A 27,278-nucleotide genomic window follows, 5' to 3' on the forward strand; every position below is an offset into this window, starting at 1 on the left:
CCATATAATCTGTTTGACAGGATTTTTTTTTTTTTTGCAACTTTTGAGTTCATGAATGATCTTGGTCTATAATTTTCTTTCCTTGTTTTATCTTTCCTTGGTTTGGTAGTAGAACTGATTTTGTCTCATAAAAGGACTCTGGTAGGGTTCTTTTTTCCCCTCAGTTTTTGAGGATTATTTCTGCAGTCTTGCTACTAACTGTTCTTTAGAAGTTTGATAGAATTTGCTCAGGGTGTTTCTTCCATTGTGTGCCCCTCCTCACTTCCCAGCAGTTCCTTTACATCTTGATCCATTTTCTTTTCTGGTATAGGGTATTTAGGATCTCTATCTGGTCTTCTGATTATTTGAGTATTTTATGTTTTTATGGTATTCTTCTATGTGTTTTGTGAGCATATAATTGTGCATAATATCTTCTGATTATTCTATTTCTTTTGGTTTTCTATAGTTTTACCTTTCTTCTTTGCTATTTTATTGATCTGATTTTCTACTCTGTTTTTAATCAGATTAGCTAAGGGTTTATCATTAGTCTTTCCAAAAAACCAGCTTCTAGTTTTATTTATCATTTTTACATTTTTTGTTTACAATTTATCCATTTCTAATTTTAAATATCTCCTTTTTTGTTATTTTAAGTTTGTTTCTTTTGATTCTCTAATTTTTAAAAATTGCCTATTCTATTTATTAATTTTCCATTTCTCAATTTTTGTTAATGGATGACTGTAAGGATCTGATTTCCCTCATGAATTCTGCTTTAGGTGCATCCCAGAAATTTTGGCATGTTTGTTTCATCATTATCATATTCTTTTACATAGTTATTAATTCTTGTTTGGATTTGTTCTTTATTCTACTCATTTAAGATTTCATTGTTAGTCTCTATTTGGGTCTTTTTGTTTGTGCTTCCTGAAGCGGTTTCTGATTTTATTCCATTATGGTCTTCAAAGGATGTATTGATCATTTCAGTCTTTTAACATTTGTTTACAGTATTTCTGTGCCCTAGTACATGGTCAGTTTTTGTAGTAGTTCTAAGTGGAACGGAGAAATAATCTTTTGCTTTCTCATTTAGAAGATGCCATAAGCCTTTTTTAACTCTTAAAAACTCTGACTATTTGTTCAGTTCCATATTTTCTCTTTTGTGTATCTTTCTGTTAGATTTATCCAAAACGGATAGAAGGATATTAAAGTCTTCTTTGTAACATTTTGTGTTACTGTCTATGTCTTCCTGAAGCTCAGATAAGGTTTCCTTTAGGAATTTGGATACGAAGACATTTGGATCGTGTAAAGTTATTGCTGATAAGTGATTTGTTGTCTGTGGTTTCTTTCATCATAGTATAGTTTCCTTGTTTATCCCTCTTTTCTTTTTGGAATTTTTGTTTATTCTGTATGTAGCTTGTTTGTACAGATCTGTTTGCTTCTTGTTTCCTCCATTAGATTGTGAGATCCTTGAAGGCAGGGCCTGTCTTGTGCCTTTTTTTTTAATCCCCCCAGGGCTTAGCATCATGTCTGGCATGTAGCAGGTGCTCAATCAGTGGTTATTGAATGGAGGCACTGTTTCAGTAGCTTGCTGACTGGTCTTCCTGCCCTCTAGTCTGTCTTCCACTCAGGTGCCAAAGGGATTTTCCTCAAACAAAGTCTAACCATATCACCCCTCCTGTCCCTCCATAAACTCCAGGGGCTCCCTGTTGCCTCCAGGATCAAATATGAAATCCTTCATTGTTATGTTAAGATTTTTTTTTGTCCTTTTGTGTTCTTCTGGGAGGCCTCTGGTCCTTAAGTTGAATCTATACGCCCTTTGTTTGAGATCCCTATGTTTTACTTGCATAGTGAGTGTATTTTCTTTTAATGTTCTTGGTTTTTGCTTTTCTTCTTGCAGATGATCTTTCATGTCTATGTATTTGCATTCCCAGTCTTTTGTTTTCTCTTGTTTCTTTGGGAGACTTGTTACAGGAGATCTAACTTTTCCTACCCTGCCCATGATTTCTGTTTTGCCGGACAGAACTTCTGTTCTCTGTTTGGCTCCTTCCTACCTTCCTGTTGTTCTTCTGCCTTCCTCCCATCCTTGTGCTTTGTGATCCAGTGACTCTGGTCTCCTTTCTCTTCCTGGCACATGGCCTGATTCCATGGCTTCTCACTGATTTCCCCCGTGCCTAGAAGGCTCTCCCTCTAGGATTCCCTGGCTTCCTTCAAGACTCACCTAAATCCTGCCTTCTGCAAGAAACATTTCCCATTCCCCTTGCTGCTGTAGCCTTCCCTCTGAGATGACCTCCTGTTTATCCATGTAGCTTGTTTGTATGTTCCCCCTCTGTTAGAATGGGGGCTCTTTGAGGGCAGGGACTGCTTTTGCCTTTCTTTGTACCCCCAGCTGGCACGCAGTAGGAGCTTTATCAATGCTTGTTAACTGACTGGTCTGTGAGGAAAATTGTATTTCTCCAGGATCCGTGGCTTCATTACCATGGGGCAACGTGGTATTCCATTTGCCTTTGATGACTTAGACTATAGCTCTTAAGTGACTTGATCCAAGATTTTTGTGACTCTGAAGCCAATCTTCCTTCCACTGGACCATTGAAGGGATTTTTGTGATAGTGAGACAATAGAATTCCAAGGACATAGCGACTTGCTTTATGTGTATGTTGATGGCATATGTAATCCTCTTATTGGAAGTTTGACTTCTTTGCCTTTCCCTTCTGTGCAAGAGTAGCAGAACTCTGAAACACGTGATGTAGAACCTCAGACAAGGTGGCAGAGACCTCAGATGATCTTGTTTTCTCCCCTCCTTTTTTGTACAGAGGTGGGGGCTGGGACACAGACTCGCCGATTCTCATTCTCCCTAAGAACTGGCATTTCTATCCTGCTTTAAGACTGGCAAAGTGCCTGCCCCACATTCTCTTCTTGGAGGGTCACAGGAACCCCATGAGATCAGCTAGGTGTGATCATCTGACTCTTAAAATTGGGGCTTCTAGAAACTAAAGGACATTCCCATGCATCCACACCTAGTGAGGTAAGTGGTCTTTCCTGTTGAATGTGCTTGTAGATCGCATGGTGATACAGGGTGGTGCAGTGGCTAGAGAGCTTGGCCTGAGTTCAAATCCAGCCTCAAGCTTAGTTGTGTGACATCACTTCTGTTCACCTCAGTTACATCATCAGTAAAAAGGGGATAATAATAATCCCTACCTCCCAGGGTTATTGTCAAGGATCAAGCAAGATAATAATTGAAAAGCACTTGGTGCAGCACCTGGCCCATGACGTCACCATCACCATCACCGCCATCCTATCATCACTACTACCATCATCACCACCACCGCTGTCACCATCATCATGTCGCCATCTTCTCTGGGTTGAACAGAGGCCTCTGGAGAGGAAGCCTTGTCTATACTGTCTATGCAGGGACCCTCTTTTTTATAACCTCTCAACGTTGCTATGAGAATCAAATGAGGTAATACTTGCCAAGTGCTTAGCACATTGCCTGGCACATAGGTAAGCACTATTTCAATGTCAGCTGCTGTTTTTATGTTTAACTACCAACCTGATATCCCAGACCATCAGTCAGCCAGCAGAAAGTACGTGGCGTGGCTTGGTTTAGTAAGCTCTTGTCTGCTTGAAACCTGGAGTTGCAGTGAGGCGGGTGAGACAGCCTAGGGATCTTTGGGCTCAGAAAACCAGCTTCCCCTGGACAGGTGTAGGCAGATAGACAGGAGCTGCAGGTGCTGTGTGAGTATAGCTTGGTATGGCCACATTAGGGGTGGTATTTTCCACAATCGAGGAGCTGATATCTGAAGAGTTGTATTGGGTTCTTGGTGCTGTATTCTGGTCAGAACATTGACAGTCTTAAGAGTGTACAGCGGAGTGCACCAAGGGTGGTGAAGGTCATGTCCCTTGAGGATTCGCTGAGGGACCTGGAAAAGATGAGACTATCTGATAAGGACTAGAGTGGGGGCAGTGGTGGTGGTGGTTCAAACTGGCTTCAGGTAAACCTGTCCTATGAAAGAGGGATTAGGTTTGTCCTGTAGAACTTCAGGGGACAAGACTATGCACAGTGGGTTGAAGTTTCAGAGAGGTAAATTGAGGCTTGATGTGAAATCTTAATCATTAGAGCCTTTCACACCTGGAATGGAGTGCCTGGAGAAGTGCTAGGTTCCTCCTTCTTGAAGGTCTTCATCAAGTAGGGTGGTTGGCCACGTGTTAGATATGTCATAGTAGATGGCATCTGTCTAACTCTGAAATTCTGTGGGGCTTTGAAATTTGCAGTCAAAATAGGGTGTTACTGACTTTGAGAATGGATTTTTTTTTTTTTTTTTTGCGGGGCAACATTTTCTATCAAAGTGTGTACGGTCTGTTATACTGAAGAGTGGTGTGGCCACTAGATGGCGATACCACAAAAGGGGACTTTATGAACTGCCTGGGTCATTACTGACACACAGTTGTTTTCTTTGTTAAGGGCAAAATATCACTTTTAAAAGAAATCACCATTATATTCTATTAGCCAAAGAAAAAACTAGCTAATAATTTCAGCAGATGCACTTTGGTGGGTAACTTGAGTTATCTTTAGTCTCCATTTAAATGGAATCATTTGTAGGGATCTACAAGTTGGTGCAATTCTGTTCAAGAAATTTACCTTAAAAAATCCGGCACCACATAATTATTGAGTGCTGCTTATGTGGAAGACTCTAGGCTGGGCCCATAACACAAGTGCAGCCATGCAGCTCCATGCTGCTGCAATCTGAAGCTCTCCCATGCACCCACTGCTGGACCCTGCGCTCGGGCTGCCAGTCTCCTTGTACATGTTTGCCATGGTCTGCCCACATTCCTGCTCTAACTGGAAAGGAATCTTCCTACATTTGGGGACTTGCAAAGGGGCTGCCCTGCTGAGAGGGTGCCTTTAGGCAATGTTTTCACTCTAAAGAAAGGTAAGTTTTGATGGCCAGAAGCTACCCACTTAACTTGGGGTTTGCTGGCTAGATTTCCTTCCTTGCTTCCTTCCTTCCTTCCCCCCCTCCCTCCTTCCTTCTCACTCTGAAAAGCTCCACTTAATGGCTGTATTTTGGGGCCTCCTGCCTTAGAGTGAGTATCAGTGGTAACTGTTTCTCTTTGGAACAGCAACTCTGAGCGTCTTCCTGTCCCAGCTTGATTTTTTTTCTTTTTTCTAATTAAAGGGGCCATTGCTTGACTCACTTTTTTTTTAAGTGGGGGGGAAGGCAGGGCAATTTGGGTTAAGTGCCCAAGGGTCACACAGCTACTAAGTGTGTAAATGTCTGAGTCTAGATTTGAACTCGTGTCCTCCTGACTCCAGGGCCAGCGCTCTACTCACTTTGCCACCTAGCTGCCCCATGACTCACTTCTTAAAGAGGCCTATTCCCTGAATGACTTAATGAGACATGGTGAAACTATCAAACAAAATCGAAAGAAGGGAAAACTAGAAGAAAATGTGAACTATCTCATTGGAAAAACAACTGACGTGGAAAATAGATCCAGAAGAGATAATTTAACAATTACTGGACCACCTGAAAGCTAAGATCAAAAAAAGAGCCTAGATAGACATCATCTTTCAAGAAATCTGCCCTGATATTCTAGAACCAGAAGGTAAAATAGAAATGCAGAGAATCCACTGATCACCTGCTGAAAGACATCCCAAAATGAAAACTCCCAGGAATAGCATAGACAAATTCTAGAGTTCCCAGGTCAAGCAGAAAATATTGCAAGCAGCCAAAAAGAAACAATTAAAATATCGTGGAGCCACAGTCATGATAGCACACGATTTAACAGCTTCCACGTTAAAGGATCAGAGGGCTTGGAATGTGATATTCCAGAGGGCAAAAGAGCTAGGATTACAACCAAGAATCACCTATCCAGCAAAACTGAGTATAATCCTTAAGGGGAAAAAAATAGATGTTCAGTGAAATAGAGGACTTTTAAGCATTCCTGTTGAAAAGACCAGAGCTGAGTAGAAAATTTGACTTTCAAATACAAGACTCAAAAGAAGTGCGAAAAGGTAAATAGAAAAGAGGAATCATAAAGGATTTAATAAGGTTTTAAAAAATTGTTTACATTCCTACATGAGCAAATGATACTTTTAACTCCTGAAAACTTTCTCATTATTAGGGCAGTTAGAAGGAGTATACGTAGACAGAGAACATGAATGTGAGTTGAATATGATGAGATGATTATCTTTAAAAAATAAAATTAAGGGATGAGAAAGAAGAATACACTGGGAGAAGGGAGAGTTAGAATGGGGGGAATTATCAGACGTAAAAGAGATCTGAAAGAGATTTTACAGTGGAGGGAGGAGCATGTTAACCTTACTCCCACTGAAATTGGCTCAGAGAGGGAATAATAGATGTACTCAGTTGGCTGTAGAAATCTCTTTTACCATATAGCAAAGTAAGAAGGGCAGGGGATAAGGAAAGGTTGGGGGTGGGCAGCTGTTGGAAGGGAGGGCAAATTGGGGGAGGTAAAAGTCAGAAGCAAAACTCCTGAGAGTGGACAGGGTGAAACGAGGGAGAGAGTAGGATAAACAGGGAAATATACATAGTAATCATCACTGTGAAAATCGTTTTTATAGCATTTCTCTGATAAAGACCTCATTTCTCAAATATATAGAAAACTGAGTTAAATTTATAGAAAAAATAGCCATTCCTCCATTGATAAATGGTCAAAGGATATGAACAGGCAGTTTTCAGACAAAGTAATCAAAGCTATCTATAGTCATATGAAAAAGTGCTATCAATCACTATTGATCAGAGAAATGCAAATTAGAACTGAGCTACTATCATATACCTATGAGATTAACTGATATGGCAGAAAAGGAAAATGACAAATGTAGGAGGGGATGTGGGAAAATTAAGACACTAATGCACTGTTGGTGAAGTTGTATACTGATTCAACCATTCTGGAGAACAATTTGGAACTATGCCTCAAGGGCTATAAAATCATACATACCCTATGTATAACCTAGCAATGTTGCTACTAGGTCTGTATCCCCAAAAGGTAAAAAACAAAAATATGTACAAAAATATTCGTAGCAGCTCTTTTAGTGGTGGCAGAGAATTGGAAATTGAGGGGGAGTCCATCAGTTCAGGAATGGGCTGAACAAGTTGTGGTACATGATTGTGATGGAATACTATTGTTAGATAAGGAATGACTAGAAGGATGCTCTCAGAAAAACCTGGAAAGACTTAGATGAACTGATGCTGAGTGAAATGAGCAGAACCAGGAGAACGCTGTACACAGTAACAGTGACATTGTGTGATGACCGACCTTGATAGACTCAGCAGTTCAGTGATCCAAGACGGTTCTGATGAAAGGTGCCAACCTGAATGCAGATTGAAGATATTTTTTCTTTGCTTTCTTTCTTCGGGGTGGGGTGTCTGTGTTTTCTTTCATGGCATGACTTACATGGAAATATGTTTTGCATGATTACACATGTATAACCTAGGCTGAATTGCTTGCTTTCTCAGTGGGGGGGCGGGGGAAGAGAATTTGGAACTCAAAATTCGAAAATAAAAAGAAATGCTAAAATTCTTTTCCCGTGTAATTGGGGAAAAATTAAAGTATTAGATAAAACCCCCAATATTAGCACCCTCCCAAGGTTGTTGTGCATATCAAAAGAGATGATCCTTCTAAAGCACTTAGCAGAGCTGCTGGCACCTAGCAGGCACTTAATAAGTGCTTATTCCTTTCCCTCGCCCTCTTGTTTCAGACCTTTTTACCGTCACTACAAACTCAGCCCAGCTCTCTGCTATCCTTTAAAACAAACAAAAATTGATAGACTTGGCTCTTCCCAGCAATGCGAGGTTCTAACACAGCTCCAAAAGGCTCATGATGGAAAAAGCTATGCACGTCCAGAGAAAGAATTACGGAGTCTGAATGCAGATTGAAGCAAACTATTTGCTCTCTGTCTTTAAATTTTATTTTATGTTTGGTTTTGTTTCTTCTTTCTCGTGGTTCATTCCATTGGTTATAATTCTTCTTTACAACTTGATTATTGGGCAAGTAAGTTCAGCGTGAAGGTATATGTAGAACTTCTATCAGATTCCATGCCATCTTGGGGGCTCGGGAGGAGAGGGAGGGGGAGAAAATTTGGAACTCAAAAACTTGTGAAACTGGGTGTTGTAAACTAAAAATAAAAAAAATAATTAATTTTTAGAAAAGAAAAAAAACAAGCAAAAGGCCCGTTATTTGATCCTTCTAGGCTTTGGCCTAGATCCTTCCTCCCTTTACTCAGCAAGCTCCTCTGAAATGCCATTTGATTTCATTCCATGCTTTCATTTTTATTTCCTTTTCTGAACCCCTTGAATAAACTGCTTGTGAACTTCAAGACCTTGGATGGAAGCTGCACTTGATGGACGGGAGCAGAGGAGCTGTGGGCCGCAGGCGAGGTTATGAAGGGCCCTGGATGCCAAACAAAGGAGTTTGTATTGGCTCCTTGAGACAGTGGGAACCACTGGAGTTTATTGAATAGGGAGGGGTGCTGTGGTCACCCCTGGGTTTAAGGGAGACTAATTTGACATCTGAGTGGAGAATGAATTGAATTGGGGAGAGACTTGGGGCCGGCAGGCCCCCTCCCCCTGCCCCCAGCAGCTGTTGCAGAGGTGGAATGGACAGGCCTTGGCACCATATTGGATCTGGGAGGGAGGGTGAGAGAAAGTGGGCAGTCCAGGCTGACTCCGACGGGCCCTCTGCAGTGATAGGGAGGTGGGGGGGTGTTTGGGGGCACAGAGAATGAGGTCTCTTTTGGACACAGAGGAGTTTTCATCTTATCTGGAAGTGACATCTGGGCTGAGTGGCTGCTGTGGGAGATAGTGATCTCTCCCTCCCATCCCCCTCTTTTGGCCCACATGGCCTCCTCCCTTGTCGCCTGATTCCTGGAATCTCCTAACTGGGTTCCCTTGGATGTCTGTTGTGTCCCGCTTATCCTCTGCCCTGTTTCCCAAATGTCTTCTCTCTACTGTCTATGGTCAGGACCATTTCATCTTCCACCTCCTTGTGTGTGCTCCAGACTGACCCCCATGCCTGGAATGCTCTCCCTCTGACTCTTGGCTGACTCCCAAGCTTCACCCAAGGCTCATTCCCTCCATGAGGTTCTCCCTGATCCAACCTTGCCTCCAGCCATTACTGCCATCTCCCACCCCTCAAATGACCTTGGATTTATTCTGTCTACTTACGTATACATGCTGTTTCCCCTTATAGAATGAAAGACTATTTTGGTTTGTGTGTTCTATCTACCCACAGCCTAGCCAGGGGTGGGGAACCTGCGGCCTGAGGCCACATGTGGTCCTCAAGTGCAGCCCTTTGACTGAATCCAGGATTCGTTCTGTAAAACTTGGACTCCCTCAAAAGGCCGGAGGACCTAGAAGGCCACATGGCCTCGAGGCCCCGGGTTCCCCACCCCTGGCTAGGCACATAGTGAGGCCTTGTTGTTCAGTCTTTATGACCCTGACTGGGGAGTGATTTGCCATTTGCTTCCCCAGATAGGCACTTTGGAATTGCTTATTGATTGATTGGTTTGTATCTGGCCCCAGTTGCTAAGCCTCTCCTCAAGCTGACCAGAAAGAGAGTCTGTATCTGGAACATATGTTTGGCTCTCTGTCAAGTCTGGAGATTGAGCCCTCTGGTACAGATGACAAAGGTGCGGGGGTCTGAAGCTGTCATCGACGCACCGTGTCGTAGGGAAGCAGTTAAAATCACTGTCCACATTGAGCTTCGAGGCTCTCATCACCTAGATTCTTTTTAAAAATAAGATTTTATATCAATCACCAGAATTTCTACAAGTGTCCCTCTCCTTCGCCTCCCATTCCATGTAGCAAATAACTCTCTTAATGGAAAAGAAAGAGCAAGAGGAGAAAAAATACCAGCAAACTAATGACTACATTAAAAAGTCTGCAGATACATTCAGTCACCCATGACTGAGGGCTTCCCAGCTCCGCCATGGAGCACGGCGGGAGGATCTCCTCATTTCTCCTCTTTAGGGTTGTGCTCATTCTTTGTAGTTTTCCTGTATTTGCTTTTGATGATTATTCTTATTTTTGTGGTGGTTCTTTCTATCCACGATGTATATTGTTTTCTTGGTTCTCTTCACTTCGCATTAGATCAGATCATCTAAATGTTAGCATCTTTCTCTATATTCTGGTCATTCATGCAGCGCAGTTGGTTTAGCCATTCTGCTATTAAGTGTGTTACCAGTTCTTTGCTATCACAAAAATTGCTGCTGTAAATATTTTCCTGTATATGGGATCTTTTTTCTAGTTAGCGTCCTCCTTGGGGTCTGATCCTGGTCACAGGGTATGGACACATTAATTACTTTATTTGCATATTTCCTGTTTGCTTTCCACAATGGTACAGTCTATACTTAAAGAATTTTTTATTTTAAAAATTAATGTATTTTTGTACATTTTAATTCCCCTCTTCCATCCGATCTTTACTGATGAATGGGAAAAAAAGTAACAAAAAGAAAACTCTCTTAACATAGAAATACTCCAACAAAACAAATTTCGACAATGCCTGTGTCCAAAAATGTGTATCTCTTTTCCAGCAGAAGCTGGGCGGCATGTTTCACCTTCGGCCCTCTGGGGTCTCAGTTGGCCATTGCGTTAATGAAAGCTCTCCTCAGAATACAACCTATACTCTTCGAAGTATTATTGATGCTTTCAAAAAAAAAAATCCATTTCCAATACGACTCTCCTTTTGTCAAAATAGAAATCTCCTTTTGTATAAATAAATGAAACAAACCAACCTATTGGCCAGTTCTGAAATGATGCTCCCCTTTACCTAGCTGCAACTCACTTCCTGCTGTGTGATGCTTCTCATTGGGTTGCCAGAGCCAGGCTCCCTTGTATTGGGGGCCTCACTGCACTGGGTGCCTTTACATTAGTGGTTCATCAGCATCAGTTCACAGCCGTCTTTCTGTTTCTCTGCTTTGTATTTTGTGTTAATTGTGGCACAGTAATAGCAGATTCATGTACTGTTGTTTTTCCGCAGCTGATGGGTACCTACCTTCCTGCTAGGTTTTTGTGCAAATCACTGCATCTCAAAGTGTATACTGTGGACTTCTGGGGATCCCCAAGACCCTTTCAAGGGGTTGGCAAAGGGAAAATTATTTTTATAATAATACTAAGACATTTTTTTATCTACTAATATACTCCTTGCTTGTCTAACTTCACATCTCTGTGGGGCTGGGTTTTCTTCAAATAATTTAATTAAAACAACCAATCACAACAGACTGAATGCAAAAGGAGCTCTGAAAATCCAGATGTTACAGAGATTTCTCCCCTCCCCCCATAAGTAAATCACCAATTTTCTCTCTTTTTTGTTTTTGCTGTTTTTCATAAAATGTGTTATTTATGCTAGTATGGTAGTGGTTTTGCCGTTGCTGTTTTAAACAATCAGCTTTAATTTCTAACACGGTAAATATTGGTAGCTAGAACCCACCTTAACAGAAGCTCTTTGGGGTCTCCATCTCAGGAGTATGAAGGAGTCTGACCTCCTCTGTCATCTGTGGCCTTGTTGAGGTATGTGTATAATAGTGGCGTGCACGTGTCCAAGTTGAGTAACTTTTGAGCAGTTATTATGAGCAGCTCAGCAATTGTAAAATGGGATCAGAACATCCTATGTGGAGAGCTGGAAGCGCCCCCATTTTCTAGTGGCCTGGACAGCTTCGTTGACTCATTAGATGGGTCTAATAGGACTTTAATCCAGGGGAAGCTGAGCAGATAGTGCCTGCTGATGAGCGCTTTCCAAGTGTAGATCTGTTTGACTCAGGCCCAGCCTGTGACCACTGCTCCCTTCCTGCCTCTCAGCTGAATTTTAGCACAATTTTCAGCTTAAGCACATCCCTGCTGCACCAGCCACTCACTGGCAGGCCTGCTGTCCTATAGCTCTCCTCAACATTCACTCTTTTCTGTATTTTAGCATCTTTTTGCAGTGTGAGGGAAAACCTTGGAGTTGTTTGAAATATGTTATCTTGTAGCTCTCCTTTTCTAAACTGTAATGCATTCTCTTGGGGACATAATCCGTGCACGTGCAGAGATGTGTGTCATTTGATTCAGGCTTCCTTATTAGTCCTCTGCAGTCATGGGCATTGCTTTTGTTCAGAGTTCTAAAGTCTTTCACAATTGCTTGTCTTTACAGTATTGCTGTCATTGTATTAATTGTTCTCCTGGTTCTGGTCACTTTACTCTGCATCAGTTTATACAGGTCTTCCCAGATTTTTCTAAAACCACCCCTACCCCCATAATTTTTATTTTTATTTATTTTTATTTTTTTTTTTTTTGGAGTGGGGAAGGCAGGACAATTGGGGTTAAGTGACTTGCCCAAGGTCACACAGCTAGTAAATGTGTCAAGTGTATGAGGCCAGATTTGAACTCAGGTCCTCCCGACTCCAAGGCTGGTGCTCTACTCACTGCGCCACCTAGCTGCCCCTACCCCCATAATTTTTTAAAGAACAGTTGCTTTCTATCATATTTATGCACCATAACTTGTTCATCCATTCTTCAGATGATGAATACTCCTCTCAGATTCCTATTCTTTGCTATCTTTTTTTTAATTAAGGTTTTTTATTTTTAGTTTACAACACTCAGTTCCACATGATTTTGAGTTCCAGATTTTCTTCCCCTCTCTCTCCTCCCCCCAACCCTCGAAGATGGCATGGAATCTGATATATCTTCTACATATAATTCACTTTAAACTTATTTACACAATAGTCAAGTTGTAAAGAGGAATGATGACCAATGGAATGAATCATGAGAAAGAAGAAACAAAACCAAAAAAAAAGAGAGAGCAAAAGGTTTCCTTCAATCCACATTCAGTCTCCATAGTTCTTTCTCTGGATGTGCAGAGCTTTTTCCATCATGAATCCTTTGGAGTTGTCTTTGTACCTTGTATTGCTGAGAAGAGCCAAGTCTATCAAGGTTAGTCATCACCGGATCAATATATCTGTGGTTGTATACAATGTTCTCCTGGTTCTGCTCTTCTCACTCAGCATTGTATCATGTTCCAGGTTATTAAGAAGTCCGTATCTTCCCCATTTCTTATGGCACAATAGTATTCCATTAAGTTCACATACCACAGCTTGTTCAGCCATTCCCCAATAGACGGGCATCCCCTTGATTTCCAATTCTTTGCTACCACAAAAGAGCTGCTATAAATATTTTTGTACATATGGGTCCCTTTTCCACTTGTGTGATCTTTTTGGGATACAGCCATAGAAGTGGTATCACTGGGTCAAAGGGTATGCACATTTTTATAGCCTTTTGGACATAGTTCCAAATTGCTTTCCAGAATGGCTGGCTCAGTTCACAACTCCACCAACAATGTAACAGTGTTCCAATTTTCCCACACCCTCTCCAGCATTTATCATTTTCTCGTTTTGTCATGTTAGCCTATCTGACAGGAGAGGTATGGTATCTAAGAGTTGTTTTGATTTGCATTTCTCTAATCAGTAGTGATTTAGAGCATTTTTTCACATGCCTATAGCTGTCTTTAGTTTCGTCCTCTGAAAACTGCCTGTTCATATCCTATGACCATTTCTCAATTGGGGAATGACTTGTTTTCCTATAAATTTGGCTCAGTTCCCTGTGTATTTTAGAGATGAGGCCTTTATCAGAGACACTGGTTGTAAAGGTTTTCTCCCAATTTTCTGCTTCCCTCCTGATCTTTGTTGCATTGGCTTTGTTTATACAAAAACTTTTCAATTTAACATAATCAAAATTATCCATTTTGCATTTTGTAATGCTCTCTATCTCTTGTTGTGTCATGAATTCTTTCCTTTCCCATAAATCTGATAGGTAAACTATTTCTTGCTCTCCCAAATTGCTTGTAGTATCAGCCTTTATTCCTAAATCGTGAATCCATTTTGACTTTGTTTTGGTATATGGTGTAAGATATTGGTCTATGCCCAGTTTTTGCCCTACCATTTTCCAATTTTCCAAGCAGTTTTTGCGAAATAGTGAATTGTTAGCCCAGAAGCTGGATTTTTTGGGTTTACCAAAGAGTAGATTGCTATAGTTGTTGACCTCTGCATCTTGTGTACCTATCCTATTCCACTGATCCACCACTCTGTTTCTTAGCCAGTACCAGGTAGTTTTGTTGACTGCTGCTTTATAATCCATTTAATATCTGGTATGGCTAGGCCACCTTCCCTAGCATTTCTTTTCGGTAATTCCCTAGGTGTTCTGGACCTCTTGTTCTTCCAGCTGAATTTTCTTTATTTTATCCAGCTCAGTAAAATAATTTTTTGGTAGTTTGATTGGTATGGCACTGAATAAGTAAATTAATTTAGGTAAAATTGTCATTTTTATTATATAAGCTCAGCCAAACCATGTGCAACTGATGTTTTTCCATTTATTTAGATCTGACTTTATTTGTTTGAAAAGTGTTTCATAATTATGTTCATATAGGCCCTGGGTTTGTATTGGTGGGTAGATTCCCAAATATTTTATAGTGTTCCAATAACTTTAAATGGAATTTCTCTTTGTATCTCTTGCTGTTGGGCTTTGTTAGTAATGTATAGGAATGCCAAGGATTTATGCGGGTTTATTTTATATCCTGTAACTTTGCTAAAGTTGTTTATTATTTCAAATAGTTTGTTACTTGATTCTCTAATTAAATCATCATATCGTCTGCAAAAAATGATCATTTAGTTTCTTCTTTGCCTATTCTGATTCCTTTTTCTTCTCTTACTGCTACAGCTAACATTTCTAGTACCAAATTGAATAGTAGGGGTGATAATGGATATCCTTGTTTCACCCCTGATCTTATTGGGAATGCATCTAGCTTATCCCCATTACAAATAATGTTTGCTGATGTTTTTAGGTAGATTCTATTTATAATTTTAAGAAAGGCTCCATTTATTCCTATGCTTTGTAGTGTTTTTAATAGGAATGGGTGTTGTATTTTGTCAAAGGCTTTTTCTACATCTATTGAGATGATCACTTCTCTGCTAGTTTTGTTGTTGATATGATCAGTTATGCTGATGGTTTTCCTAATATTGAACCAGCCTTGCATTCCTGGAATAAATCCTATCTCGTCATAGTGTTTTATTCTCTTGATAAGTTGCTGCAATCTTTTTGCTAATATTTTATTTAAAAATATTGCATCAATATTCATTAGAGAAATTGGTCTATAATTTTCTTTCTTTGCTTTGACTTTTTCTGGTTTGGGTATTAGTACCATATTTGTGTCACAAAAAGAATTTGGTAGGACTCCTTCTCCACCTATTTTCCCAAATAGTGTGTAAAGTATAGGTATTAATTGTTTTTTTTAAAATGTTTGATAGAATTCACATGTAAAACCATCTGGCCCTGGAGATTTTTTCCTAGGGAGTTCATTGATGGCTTGCTCAATTTCTTTTTCTGAGACGGGGTTATTTAGAAATTTTACTTCCTCTTCTGTTAACCTGGGCACTTTATGTTTTGTAGATATTCATCCATATCCCTGAGGTTGTCAAATTTATGGGCATACAATTGGGCAAAATAATTCCTAATTATTGTTTTGATTTCCTCTTCATTAGAGGTGAACTCACCCTTTTCATTTTTGATACTGGTAATTTGATTTTCTTCTTTTTTTTTAATCAAGTTGACCAAAGGTTTATCAATTTTATTGTTTTTTTCATAAAACCAGCTCTTTATTTTATTTATTAATTCAATAGTTTTCTTGGTTTCAATTTTATTAATCTCTCTTTTGATTTTCAGTATTTTTAATTTGGTATTTAATTGAGGATTTTCAATTTGTTCTTTTTCTAGCTTTTTCAGTTGTATGCCCAGTTCATTGATCTCCTTTTCTCCTTTTTATTCATGTAAGCATTTAGAGATATAAAACTTCCCCTAAGAACTGCTTTTGCTGCATCCCATAAGTTTTGGTACGTTGTCTCATTATTGTCATTCTCTCGAATGAAGTTATTAATTGTTTCTCTGATTTGTTCTTTGGCCCACTCATTCTTTAGAATTAGATTATTTAGTTTCCAATTAATTTTTAGCTTATTTTTCCATGGTTCTTTATTACAAATAATTTTTATTGCATCATGATCTGAAAAGGATGCTTTGACTACTTCTGCCTTTCTACACTGGATTGTGAGGTTTTTATGCCCTAGTACATGGTTAATTTTTGAGTATGTGCCATGTACTGCTGAGAAGAAAGTATATTCCTTTTTATCCCCATTCAGTTTTCTCCAGAGGTCTATCATACGTGCCTTTTCTAAAATTCTGTTCACCTCCTTAACTTCTTTCTTATTTATTTTGAGGTTAGATTTATCAAGTTCAGAGAGGGGGAAGTTGAGGTCTCCCATTATTATAGTTTTGCTGTTTCTTCCTGTAATTCCCTTAACTGCTCCTCTAAGAATATGGATACCATACCACTTGGTGCATATATGTTAAATAATGATATTGTTTCATTGTTTATGGTGCCTTTTAGCAGGATGTAGTGTCCTTCCTTATCTCTTTTAATTAAATCTATCTTTACTTTTGCTTTGTCTGAGATTAGGATTGCTACACCTGCTTTTTTTACTTTAGCTGAAGCACAATATATTTTACTCCAGCCTTTTACCTTTACCCTGTGTGTATCCCCCTGTTTCAAATGTGTTTCTTGTAAACAGCATATTGTAGGATTAAAGTTTTTAATCCATTCTGCTACCTGTTTCTGTTTTATGGGAGAGTTCATCCCATTCACATTCACAGTTGTGATTTCTATCTGTGTCTTTTTCTCCGTCCCATTTCTCCCCTATTTATACTTTTATTTCTCCCTTTCCCCTTCCACTTCTCAACAAAGTTGTGTTTTGACCGCCGCCTTCCTCAGTTGACCCTCCCTCTTGATTCCCCTCCCTTATCTTACTGTTTTCCCCTTGCTATTTCTTCCCTCTCTTCTGACTACTCCCCTCCCTTTTTTCCCCCTTTCCCCTCCTACTGCCTGGAGGACAAGTTAGATTTCTATCCTCATCAGGGTATGTTATTCCTTTCTTGAACCAGATCCGCTGAGAGTAAAGCTCAAGTGCTGCTCTTTTCCCTCTACTATAATTGTTTGTGCCTCTTCATGTCATGTAATTTACCCTTTTCTACTGCCTCCTCACCTCTTCTCCCAGAACATCCCTTTATATCTCTTATGTTTTTTTCATGATATCAGTTATTTTATACTGACACCCATTCTATGTATATCCCTTCCAATTGTACTATCCTCGAGATGGACGTAGATATGTAAACATATATAGAACAATATAACCCTCTATCAGGATGTAACTCATTGGCCTTATTGGTTAACTAGGGTGTCCCCCCCCCCCCCCCCCGCCCCATTTACCTTTTCATGTCTCCCTTGAGTTTTGTATTTGGAGATCACATTTTCCATTGAGCTCTGGCCTTTTCATCAGGAAGGTCTGGAACTCCCTTATTTCATTGAATGTCCGTCTCCTTGCCTGGAAAATTATGCTCAGTTTTGCTGGGTGGTTGATCCTTGGTTGTCGTCCCAGCTCCTTTGCCTTTCGGAATATCATATTCCAATTTCTCCTGTCATTTAATGTAGAAGCTGACAGATCCTGGATGATCCTGACTGTCGTTCAGTGGTACTTGAATGGTTTCTTTCTGTCTGCTTGCAGTATTTTCTCCTTGACCTGGTAATTCTTGAATTTGGCTATAATATTTCTTGGAGTTTTCAATTTGGGATCTCTTTCAGGGGGTGATGGGTGGATTCTTTCAATGACTATTTTACTCTCTGGTTCTAGGACCTTGGGGCAGTTATTCTTGATAATTTCTTGGAAGATACTGTACAGGCTCTTTTTTCATCGTGGCTTTCCTGGAGACCAGTAATTCTTAGATTGTCTCTCCTCGATCTATTTTCCAGATCAGTTGTTTTTCCAATCAGATATTTCACGTTTTTTTCCTATTTTTTCATTCTTTAGATTTTGTTTGACTGATTCTTGATGTCTCATAGAGTCATTAGCTTCTTCTTGCCCAATTCTAATTTTAATGTATTGTTTTCTTCCTTTAGCTTCTCTATCTCCTTTTCCATTTGGTTGATTTTACTTTTCAATGAGACATTTTCTCCATTTATATTCTGAATCTCCTTAACCATTTCGCTGATTTTATTTTTTAAAGATTTGTTTTCATCAGTGGATTTTTTTCCCCCATTTTTCCTTTTACCTATCTAATTTGGTTTTTAAAGTCCTCCTTGAGTTCTTCCAGGAATGCTTTCTGGGCATGGAGACCAGTTCACATTCCCTTTTGAGGTTTCAGAGGTGGGTATGTGTAGAGGGCCAGCTCTGAGAAAGTCCATTCTGGGACAATATGCAGGCCAGAGGCCTCTTGTTGCCCTTGGGCTGATCACTTGGCACGTGGGGTCTCCATCCCTCCCTTGGCATACACATGCTGCTCAGGATGAAGGCTCTTCAAGCCTCCTTGGTACACACGTGCCCCCCATGGCACACATGTGCTAAATACCCACCTGTGGGCTATTAACATAATATTGTTTATGGCAAAAGGGGAACTAAGCACGAGGAAGTCATGCATCATGTAAATGCCTCACACTGGATTTGTTGATTCTGCTTGCCTAAAAGGGTATATAAGCCCTGTTCTTCTGCATAATAAATGGAGCTGTTCTTTACTCTCTCGCCTGGCCCGTGTTTTGTGTTTTTCTTTTCACTCTCCGTGGCTTTCGGCCATCTCCAGCCATTTTGGTACCACAGTCGCTGGCAGCAACTAACTGGCGCCCAAATGAGGGAACCTGAGGCAACCCGTGCCCAAATGAGGGACCCTAAGGCCACTGGCGCCTGGTGGATATGGTGTCCATGCTGTCTTCTTCTGAATTGGTATTTTGATCTTCCCTGTCTCCATAATAGGAATCAATGGTCTTTGACTTTTTAGGGTGCTTTTTCATGGTGGTTTTTTTTTCTCCTGGCTTCTAAAGTGGATCTCTGCTTCTGGGGCTCAGGGGGCTCTGTCCCAAGCTTCTTGTGTTGAGATCTGTGGGCCTGCTCACTGGCGTTGTGTGCTATGGCCTCTGGTTTTTGAGGTGTGGGGCAGGGGTGATCTGCCTGCTGGAAGTCTCCTCTTCCCCTGGCCTGCTCTACAGCACGAGTGGTCTCAGCTGTTATCTGTACTGGTGTCTGCCACTTCCCCTGGCTGTGAAAAGGCACATCTAGGGTCCTGGTTTTGATGTTTGCCAGCTCTAACCCCCGCTGTGGCTCAGTAACTCTCCTTGTTCTGCTGAGGTGGGGCCTGCTGGGACACCTCTCTTCCTGCACTAGTCTCCTTCTGCCATCACAAGAAGGACTCTCTCCCCTACTTCTCTCGCTAAAAGGCTACTGAAGCCCCACTTCTGGCTCCTCTGTTTTTGCTGTGGGAGTATTTTCTGGGTTTATTCAAGAGAGGGATGAGAGCTGTTTTACCTGGCCATCATGGCCTCCAGAAGTTCAAGAAAGTGAGTTTCATACTTTTAAGCTCTGGGTTGGAGGCCTCCGGGCTAGCTTCTCCCTTGGCCACAGGCTCTGCACTGGTGTCTCCTATAGGGTAGCTCTGACAGGCTCCTGTCCTGGGGCTCCATTCTGCCCTGGGGCTGCTCATGATCCCACATTTCTCCCAGCGTTTTCCCAGACCAGTGTGCTTTCTGGGTTCCTCTGCTGTTCCCGGTTGGTGTGGTCTGGTGCTATTCCACATGCTCAGCGCTCCTGCTCCTCTCAGTCTGCTCATGGCTTCTAACTCGTAAATCTGCTCAGATTCACTTTTTTAGACATATCTGACAGAATTTGTGAGAGAGCTCCAGCAGTTCCTTCCTTTCACAGCACCATCTTGGCTCTGCCCTATTCTTTGCTGTCTTAAAAAGAATTATACGTATTCTTATACACACACACACACACACACACACACACATATGTATATGTGTGTGTGTATATATATATATATACACACATGTATATGTGTGTGTGTATATATATACACATATATACATATACATATATATACATATATACATATATATACACATATACACACACACACACACACACACACACATATATATATATATATATACACACACATACATATATATACACACACACACACACACACATATTAGGTGTATATATATATACCTAATTAGAGTTTGGTTTGCTTAGGACTGATCTCTCTCTTAATCTGCCCTTGCTCTAATCCCCCTATCTTTCCCTTCCCTCCTAGTACCGTTTAAGTAATTTTTCCATCCCAGGTTGCCCTAAGGAGACAGAGAGGACTGTGGACTGGAGACTGGGACCCTAGACAGAAACTCAGAAAAGAGAATGACACCAAAACAGGGACAAGCAGAGCCTCAAAGCAAAACACTTCTTGGGCACAAGTTCATCTAGAATTCTTAAAAGAGATAAATGTCCATGCCCTAATGATGCCTTAATGAAAGATTTTAGGAGAAGCACCCTTTAAAATGCAGAGACATTTCTAGCAGGTACTTGAATTAGACTTTTCCTTTTTTTAAGTCAATCATGCACAGAAAGTAGTTTATGTGGCATTTTTTACCTTGAGGTGCCTTAGACTTGAACTTTGGGTAAAGGAAAAGCCAGTGAAGCAGGCTAAGGAATGAAGGAAGGTGCTTGTTCCCTCCAGAGTGAAAATCAAGAAGAGCTACTTTTAGTCCTCTGTAACCTAGGAGAAACATCATAATGTACTTCAGGGGAAATAGCCCCACATACAGAGTCAGTGCCTCTGTCACTTAGGGCAAATCCCTACCTCTTTCTTGGCCTTTCCTTTTTCTATAGAGTTGGACTAGATGAACTTCTAAAGGCCCTTTTCAGCTCTAAGTCTCTGATCTTGTCCTCTTTACTTCATAGAAATCTGTCCTGCTGACTTTGGTCATCTTCCCCTGTTGCCCCTCCCTCCCAACTGAGACTATGTGAACAGAATCTCATATTGACCTTTTGACCTAATTACAGTGTCAGTTTTCAGCCTGAAAATGGTGGTTACGTTTGTACCAATTTGCATACTATTCATAAATCTTTGGTTTCCTGGTGTTTTAAATTTTTTCTTTATTCATTACCTTGTCTAAAGTAAATTATTTTGGGGGGCATTCTCTTTAAAAAAAAATTGAATTCTAAATTCTCTCTACCCCCTGAGAAGGCAAGCAGTGTATGATATTAGTTACATATATATGAAATCACATGAAACATTTCCATATTAGCCGTGCTGCAAAAAACCCCAAACCAAAACAAAAAACAACAAGCAAAGCATAAAGAAAGTGGAAAAAAATATGCTTCCGTCTGCACTCAGAGTCCATCAGTTTCAGACTAGAGTTCAGTCTCTGGAGAGGGATAGCATTTTTTGTTATAAGTCCTTTGGAATTGTTTTGGTTCGTTGTCTTGATCATTGATCATCATTGCAATATTGCTATTGTTATGCACGTTGTTCTCTTGCTTTCACTCACTTCGCTTTGCATCAGTTCATATAAGTCTTCCCAGGTTTTTCTGAAACCATTTTGCTTGTCATTTCTTATAACACAATAGTATTCCATCACAGTCATATACTACAACTTGTTCAATGATTCCCCAATTAGTGGGCATCCCCTCAATTTCCCATTTTTTGCCACCACAAAAAGAGCTGCTATAAGTATATTTGCGTGTATGGATTCTTGTCCTTTTTCTTTAATCTCTTTGGGTCAAAGAGTATCAGTGGTTTTAAAGCTGTTTTGGGCATGGTTCCAAGTTGCTCTCCAGAAAGGTGGGATTAGTTCAGAACTCCTAACAGTGCATTTTAGTGTCCCTGTCTTTCTGTGTCCCCTTTAGCATTTTTGTCATTTCCTTTTCCTGTCACGTTAGCCAGTTTGATACATGTGAGGTGGTACCTCAGAATTGTTTTAATTTTCATTTCTCTAATCAGCGTGATTTACAGTGGTTTTATGTGACTATTGATAGCTTTGATTTCTTCTCTGAAAACCTCATATCTTTTGACCTTTATCAATTGGATAATGGCTCTTTTTATAAATTTGGCTCAGTTCCCTATATGTTTGAGAGAATGAGGTCTTTATCAAAGAAAGTTGCTGTGTATTTCCACCCAGTTTCCTGATTTTCTTCTAATTTTGGCTGCATTGGTTTTGTTTGTGCAAAGCCTTTTTAATTGCATGTAATCAGAATTATCCATTTAATTTCCTATGAGCTTCTCTATTTCTTGGTCATAGACTCTTCCCTTATCCATAGATCTGACAGGTAAAATTTCATCCTCCTGTGATTTGCTTATGATATCATCCTTTCTGCTGAAATCATGTGCCCATTTTAACCTTACCTTAGTATGCAGTGGAAGGTGTTGGTCAGTGCCTAGGTTCTGCCAGACTGCTTTCTAGTTTTCCCAGCAGTTTTTGTCAAATGTTGATTTCTTGCCCCTAAAGCTTGGATCTTGGGGTTTATCAAACACTAGATCAGGAGTGGGGAATCTGCAGCCTCAAGGCCACATGTGGCCCTCCAGGTCCTCAAGTGCAGCCCTTTGGCTGAACCCAAACTTCACAGAACAAATCCCCTTAATAAAAGGGTTTGTTTTGTAAAACTTGGACTTGCTCAAAAGGCCACACCCAAGGACCTGGAAGGCTACGTGTAGCCTGGAGGCTGGCACAGGTTCCTGACTTCTGCTAGATTATTATGATCATTTACTACTGTGTATTATGTATTGTTTCTTATCCAGGACCAGATCGTTTTGATGATGACGGCTTGAAATCTGCTACTGCTAGGCTGCTTTCCTTCACAATTTGAAAAATAGATTCCCTTGATATCCTTGGCCTTTTGTTCTTCCAGATGAATTTTGTTATTATTTTTCCTAGGTCTATAAAATAATTCTTTGTTAGTTTGATGGGTATGGTACCGAATAAGTAAACTAATTTAGGTAAAATTGTCTTTTTATTATATTGGCTTGGCCTACCCGTGAGCAGTTAATATTTCTCGGGTTGTTTAAATCTTTATTCGTGTGCATCAATATTCTGACCTTCTAAGTTATCTTAGGCTAGAAAAATGTCTTGCCCTGACCTTACATTGGCTCTGCTATTCCAAAATTTGATTTGATATGCTGTTTTAAAGTTGTTTGGAGAGGAATGTGTTGGGAGAGCGCAGGTGGGTTGCTGCCTCTAATCATCTTGGCCCTACCTCCTGAAGTCTTCCGGATTTTAATTTAAAATTTTAACTCTCCTAGCAATAATTTTCAGTGTGATATTTCCTCCTAACAACCACTTAGGATCATGTGACTTTCAAGGAGTAGAAACATTTCCTGTCCACTCTGGATAGTGGATCGTAGGTCACCGCTTTTAACCATTTGAGTGCCCAGAGATAGGCTGTGGTGCATGAACCTAGTTTTCTTCTCTCATGCGTCTGTCTTTATGGTCTAATAAAGTGAGGACCTCGTGGGTGACCCCAGACCAGCAAAAGCTTGATTGCTTTGTCCTGCTGGCTCCTGGCATCCAGGGCTCAGTAAGCTAGCACACGGCCTCCTTGCCAGGAACAGTCAAGTATGGAAGCCTCCAGACATTGTAGTTTCCTTTAGCAATGGTGGTGGAGGGGCTGCTGATGTCAGTGAAGACCAAGCTTAACGTCAGCACAAATTATCACAACTTCCTAGGGTCCCGTTTCTCTCGGTAGCCTCTCTTCCCCTTCCACCTCATTCTCTTCTTCTTCCTCTTTCCCCTTGTTCCTGTCATTGTTCTTCCTCCTTTTGCCTTCTTTTCCTTCTCCTCTTCCCTTCTTCTCCTCCTTTCCTTCCTCTTCCTCCTTTCCACTTTTAGAAATTCATCTAGAGATGACACAGAATTCTGAACACTAGTCCTCAGTTTTGAATGCTTTCTGAAGTTGACACTTATTGTTAAAATGGACGTTCTCATTTGGTGGTCGAGTGAGGTGTATAATTTCGTGATAGACCATGTTTCTTTAGTGTCACCAGGTTCCAAAAGTGAAATGATAATTCCTGCCAGTTAATTATCTTCACCTGCCTTTATACTGAATTATGGGAGCATTGTGAGTAGATAAAGGAGCATTGTTATAACAGGAAAAAATGGCTGGGCTCCGTTCAGCATGGCCATCCTTTCCCTCGTAGCCTTGTTTCCTACAGCGAGATGGTCAAACATTTTAGAAGGACTTTTAATGGAATCTCATTGCGAAGTAGTCATTTATTCACTAACAAGTCAACGTTTTTAGGTCACAGTATCTTAAGCAGTCAGAATTATTGCAGAGAGGATGTTTCCCTGTTGAATTCAGTTTGTGTTTATAATTTATGTAAGCAGCGAAGATGCCATTGGATTTTACTACAGCCTGTGATTGAAACTTGGTCATTGTGATCCCCGGTTTCTCCACCCAGTGCATGCAGTCAGGCAGCCCCAAAGGGTCTCGGTAGTCCAGTGCTTAGAACATCCCTCTGTACCTGCTAGTCGACCTCACTTCCTGGATCTCAGTCTGTCTAGTTGGCAGCTAACAAAAGAACAGCTTTTGATCCCTGCAGACCTCGGTGAAAGGATAATCGTGAAAAAGAAATCTACCTCGTTCTGCATTTTTTGTCTCCAAAAATGAGCCCAGCCTTCCGGCAAGTAACAGGTACAGAAGGAAGGCACGGGCTCTTGGAAGGAATGAACTTAGAGGAGAAATGAATAGCACTTTGGGAGATGTTCATTTGCCTGATCTGCGAGCGATGCTGCTGTAATTCTGTCTGCAGTTTTTCTCTGATCATTCACCACTGAGCAGCTGCTAGAGAAATAAGACTGCCTGGCAACCACCTGCAGGGCTGCAGACATGAATTACATTTTCGGAAACAACACACTTCTTTACTCTCGTGCCAGTCGGGGAGGCAACCCCAGCTCCAGCCACAGCTCGGCAGGCCCCAAGCAGAAACCCTGGGCCCAGAAGGGCTCGAGCGACGAGCTGCAGGCTGAGCCCACACCTTCCCGCTGGCAGCAGATAGTGGCATTCTTCACGCGTAGACACAGTTTTATTGACTGCATCTCTGTCGCTGCCAGCTCCACCCAGGTAATCCATCGTCACTTGTTGAAATGATTGTTGACTCTTAGAACCTGGTAATGTCTTAGCATAGGTTTCTTCTGGTTTGGAAAATGGGATTTTACATCAGATTCTTTGTTTGTTTCTGTAATTTGAATTCGTGGATATAGATGTGCTTCTAGGCTGTGTAATGTAGGGCTTAATGCCGAGTGGGGAACAGAAATCTCTTACCTTATGTAATTTAAAAAAAAAAAAAAACAACCCAGCAGTCAATCTAGAAATTTTTTTGAATGACACCTCAGAAATGCCATGACATCGATGTATGCGTCATGTATAAATCAGTAAAGCTGAAGATTGTTGATCAGGTCAGGCTCTTTATTTTCAGGAAGTGTTATGATTATGCAACATAATGAACAACAGAACAGCTTAAATGCTAATTTGCCATTCCTCTTTCTGAGGGGATTGATAACCATAGAAAGAGCATCTCCTTAAAGGAATAGGAAATTGCCCACTTTAGTCAGATAAGGTTACCTGAGATCTCTCTTGTTGCTTTCCAGCTCTGAAATTTTGAACTGTATACCATAGCATATTTTGTAGCTTAGTGTGTGCTATATAAATACAGAAATGGGGGAGAGCTTAAGATACTGTTCATGTAGCATCATTTTGTTAGGTTTTTTTTTCCTATCTTATAAATTTATTTGCATTGTTTGAAATGAGTGAATATATTACACTGTAATTTTCTGTCATTCCCTATTTTTCTGTCAATACATAAACCACAGTTTAAAGTAGGGGCAGTGAGCGCCAACCCTAAAGCTCTATGTGAAGAGGCTGGGAGAAAATACGACAGGTCAGTGATCCAAGGGAATGACGTACAGAGTGATTTTCCTACTCTTCTTTATCTGAACTGAAGCAGCAGAAGAACCAAAAATACCTACTTTAGAGTTCTTTTAAAAAATATTGAATATAAAGGCTGTGAATCAGGTGGTTATCTCTTAAGTGGAGAAGGACTTGTCTCTGAATATACTGTTCAGTACAACCGTATCTGTCTAGTTAAGGCCAAGGACCCTTAAGTCTTAGTAACTGTTTAAGCAGGAAGCAGTGAAATCAATCTGGTTTGTAAGTCAGCAATTCCTTTCTTATTTTAGGCATCATAGTGGCTATTCATTGGATACTTTAAAAGGCCTTAAACTTTCTTAAGTGATATTTCTTTCATTTGTTTTGGAGGCAGTAGGGGTTAAGTGACTTTTCCAGGGTCACACAGTTAGTGTCTGAAGCGGGATTTGAACTTGGGTCCTCCTGACAGCAGGGCCATTGCTGTATCCACTGAGCCACCTAGCTGCCCCATGCTATTACTTTCCATCATTTTCTTTTTTTTTTTAAACCCCATTATTTTCCTTTTCTTTGAAGTCAGAAAGTGTATTTGTTTATGTAAGTTATTTAAAATCCTCCTTTTACAATAAATCATCTCCTAAGTATCATCTATCAAGTGACTTTCATTAGGTTGGTCAGTGCCTTATTTTCAGTCAATAGATTTTGTTTCTATGGATCTCATGTTATGGAGGAAAAGTGAAGCGTAAAGATAGTTCGAGTGTGGGCCTGCCATTTGTTTATTCTGTGTTGACATTAAATCAGCCCCTGGGAAACTCAACAGAACTCACAATCTCTGGAACATTTAATAAAAATGTTTAATAAGGCTTTGCGCTTGCCTCTAGATCTCACTTTCTTTCTTATTACCTCATTAATATAGTATTGCGCTTATCTAAATTGGAAGGCAATGTTCTTTAGAATGAATTGACTTCAGTGGTTTAAAGCTAAGGTATTTCTTTGAAAAATTAAGTTGAGGTAACTTGGGTATTGAACCTGAGCGAACTTTGATTTCTTTCTTGTTCTGCTAAGATGCTAATGGAGATTTTATCTAGACTTAGATTGCCCCTAACTGTGACAGAGCAGTTTCAGTTTTGAGTATTTTCTCTGTAGATCAATTTCCTTTCTTTGGACTTTTCTCCTTATAATTTTGTTGTTCTTAGAAAACGAATATCTTCATAATTCTGGTCCAGAAACATCAAGGGCTTGTTTCTTACCTTTTCAGGAACTTGTGAAGATCTGAGGCAATACCAGCTGTCCTAGCACTCCTCTGGTCACTGGAGAAGAGCTGGACTCCAGGAAGTGACTGTGTCACGGTCCTGGTACAAAGGACTCAATGGTTTGGGTGGATTCTTTTCCTTTTGGGGCTTTTCATAGGAATCATTACTTTGGCTTTTTCCCCTTTCAGACTCATGAGTAGGTAATGACCCTACGTGTCCAATCTTTGCAAGTGATGCTCATTATTGGAATAGGAATTTACTGAATTAAAGTAATTCATCACAACTCA

The 27,278-nt window shown here is 40.5% G+C and overlaps 1 protein-coding gene across 10 annotated transcripts in view; it reads left to right on the forward strand.

Annotated features, from left to right (window-relative positions):
- The window catches only part of DLG1 (discs large MAGUK scaffold protein 1), a 223,965-nt gene that overhangs the window by 80,757 nt on the left and 115,930 nt on the right, over positions 1-27,278 (forward strand). The window contains exon 1 of one of the 10 annotated variants that reach the window (XM_036754330.1): positions 24,681-24,937. The exons of the other annotated variants lie outside the window; for them this stretch is intronic. Within the exon in view, the coding sequence (XP_036610225.1) occupies positions 24,704-24,937 (234 nt within the window). The 5' untranslated portion in view covers positions 24,681-24,703. Of the gene's footprint in view, positions 1-24,680; positions 24,938-27,278 lie in introns of those variants that run through there. 10 annotated transcript variants of the gene reach the window in all.

This window comes from Trichosurus vulpecula, chromosome 4 (genome assembly GCF_011100635.1).
Source record: "Trichosurus vulpecula isolate mTriVul1 chromosome 4, mTriVul1.pri, whole genome shotgun sequence".
NCBI lineage: Eukaryota > Metazoa > Chordata > Mammalia > Diprotodontia > Phalangeridae > Trichosurus > Trichosurus vulpecula.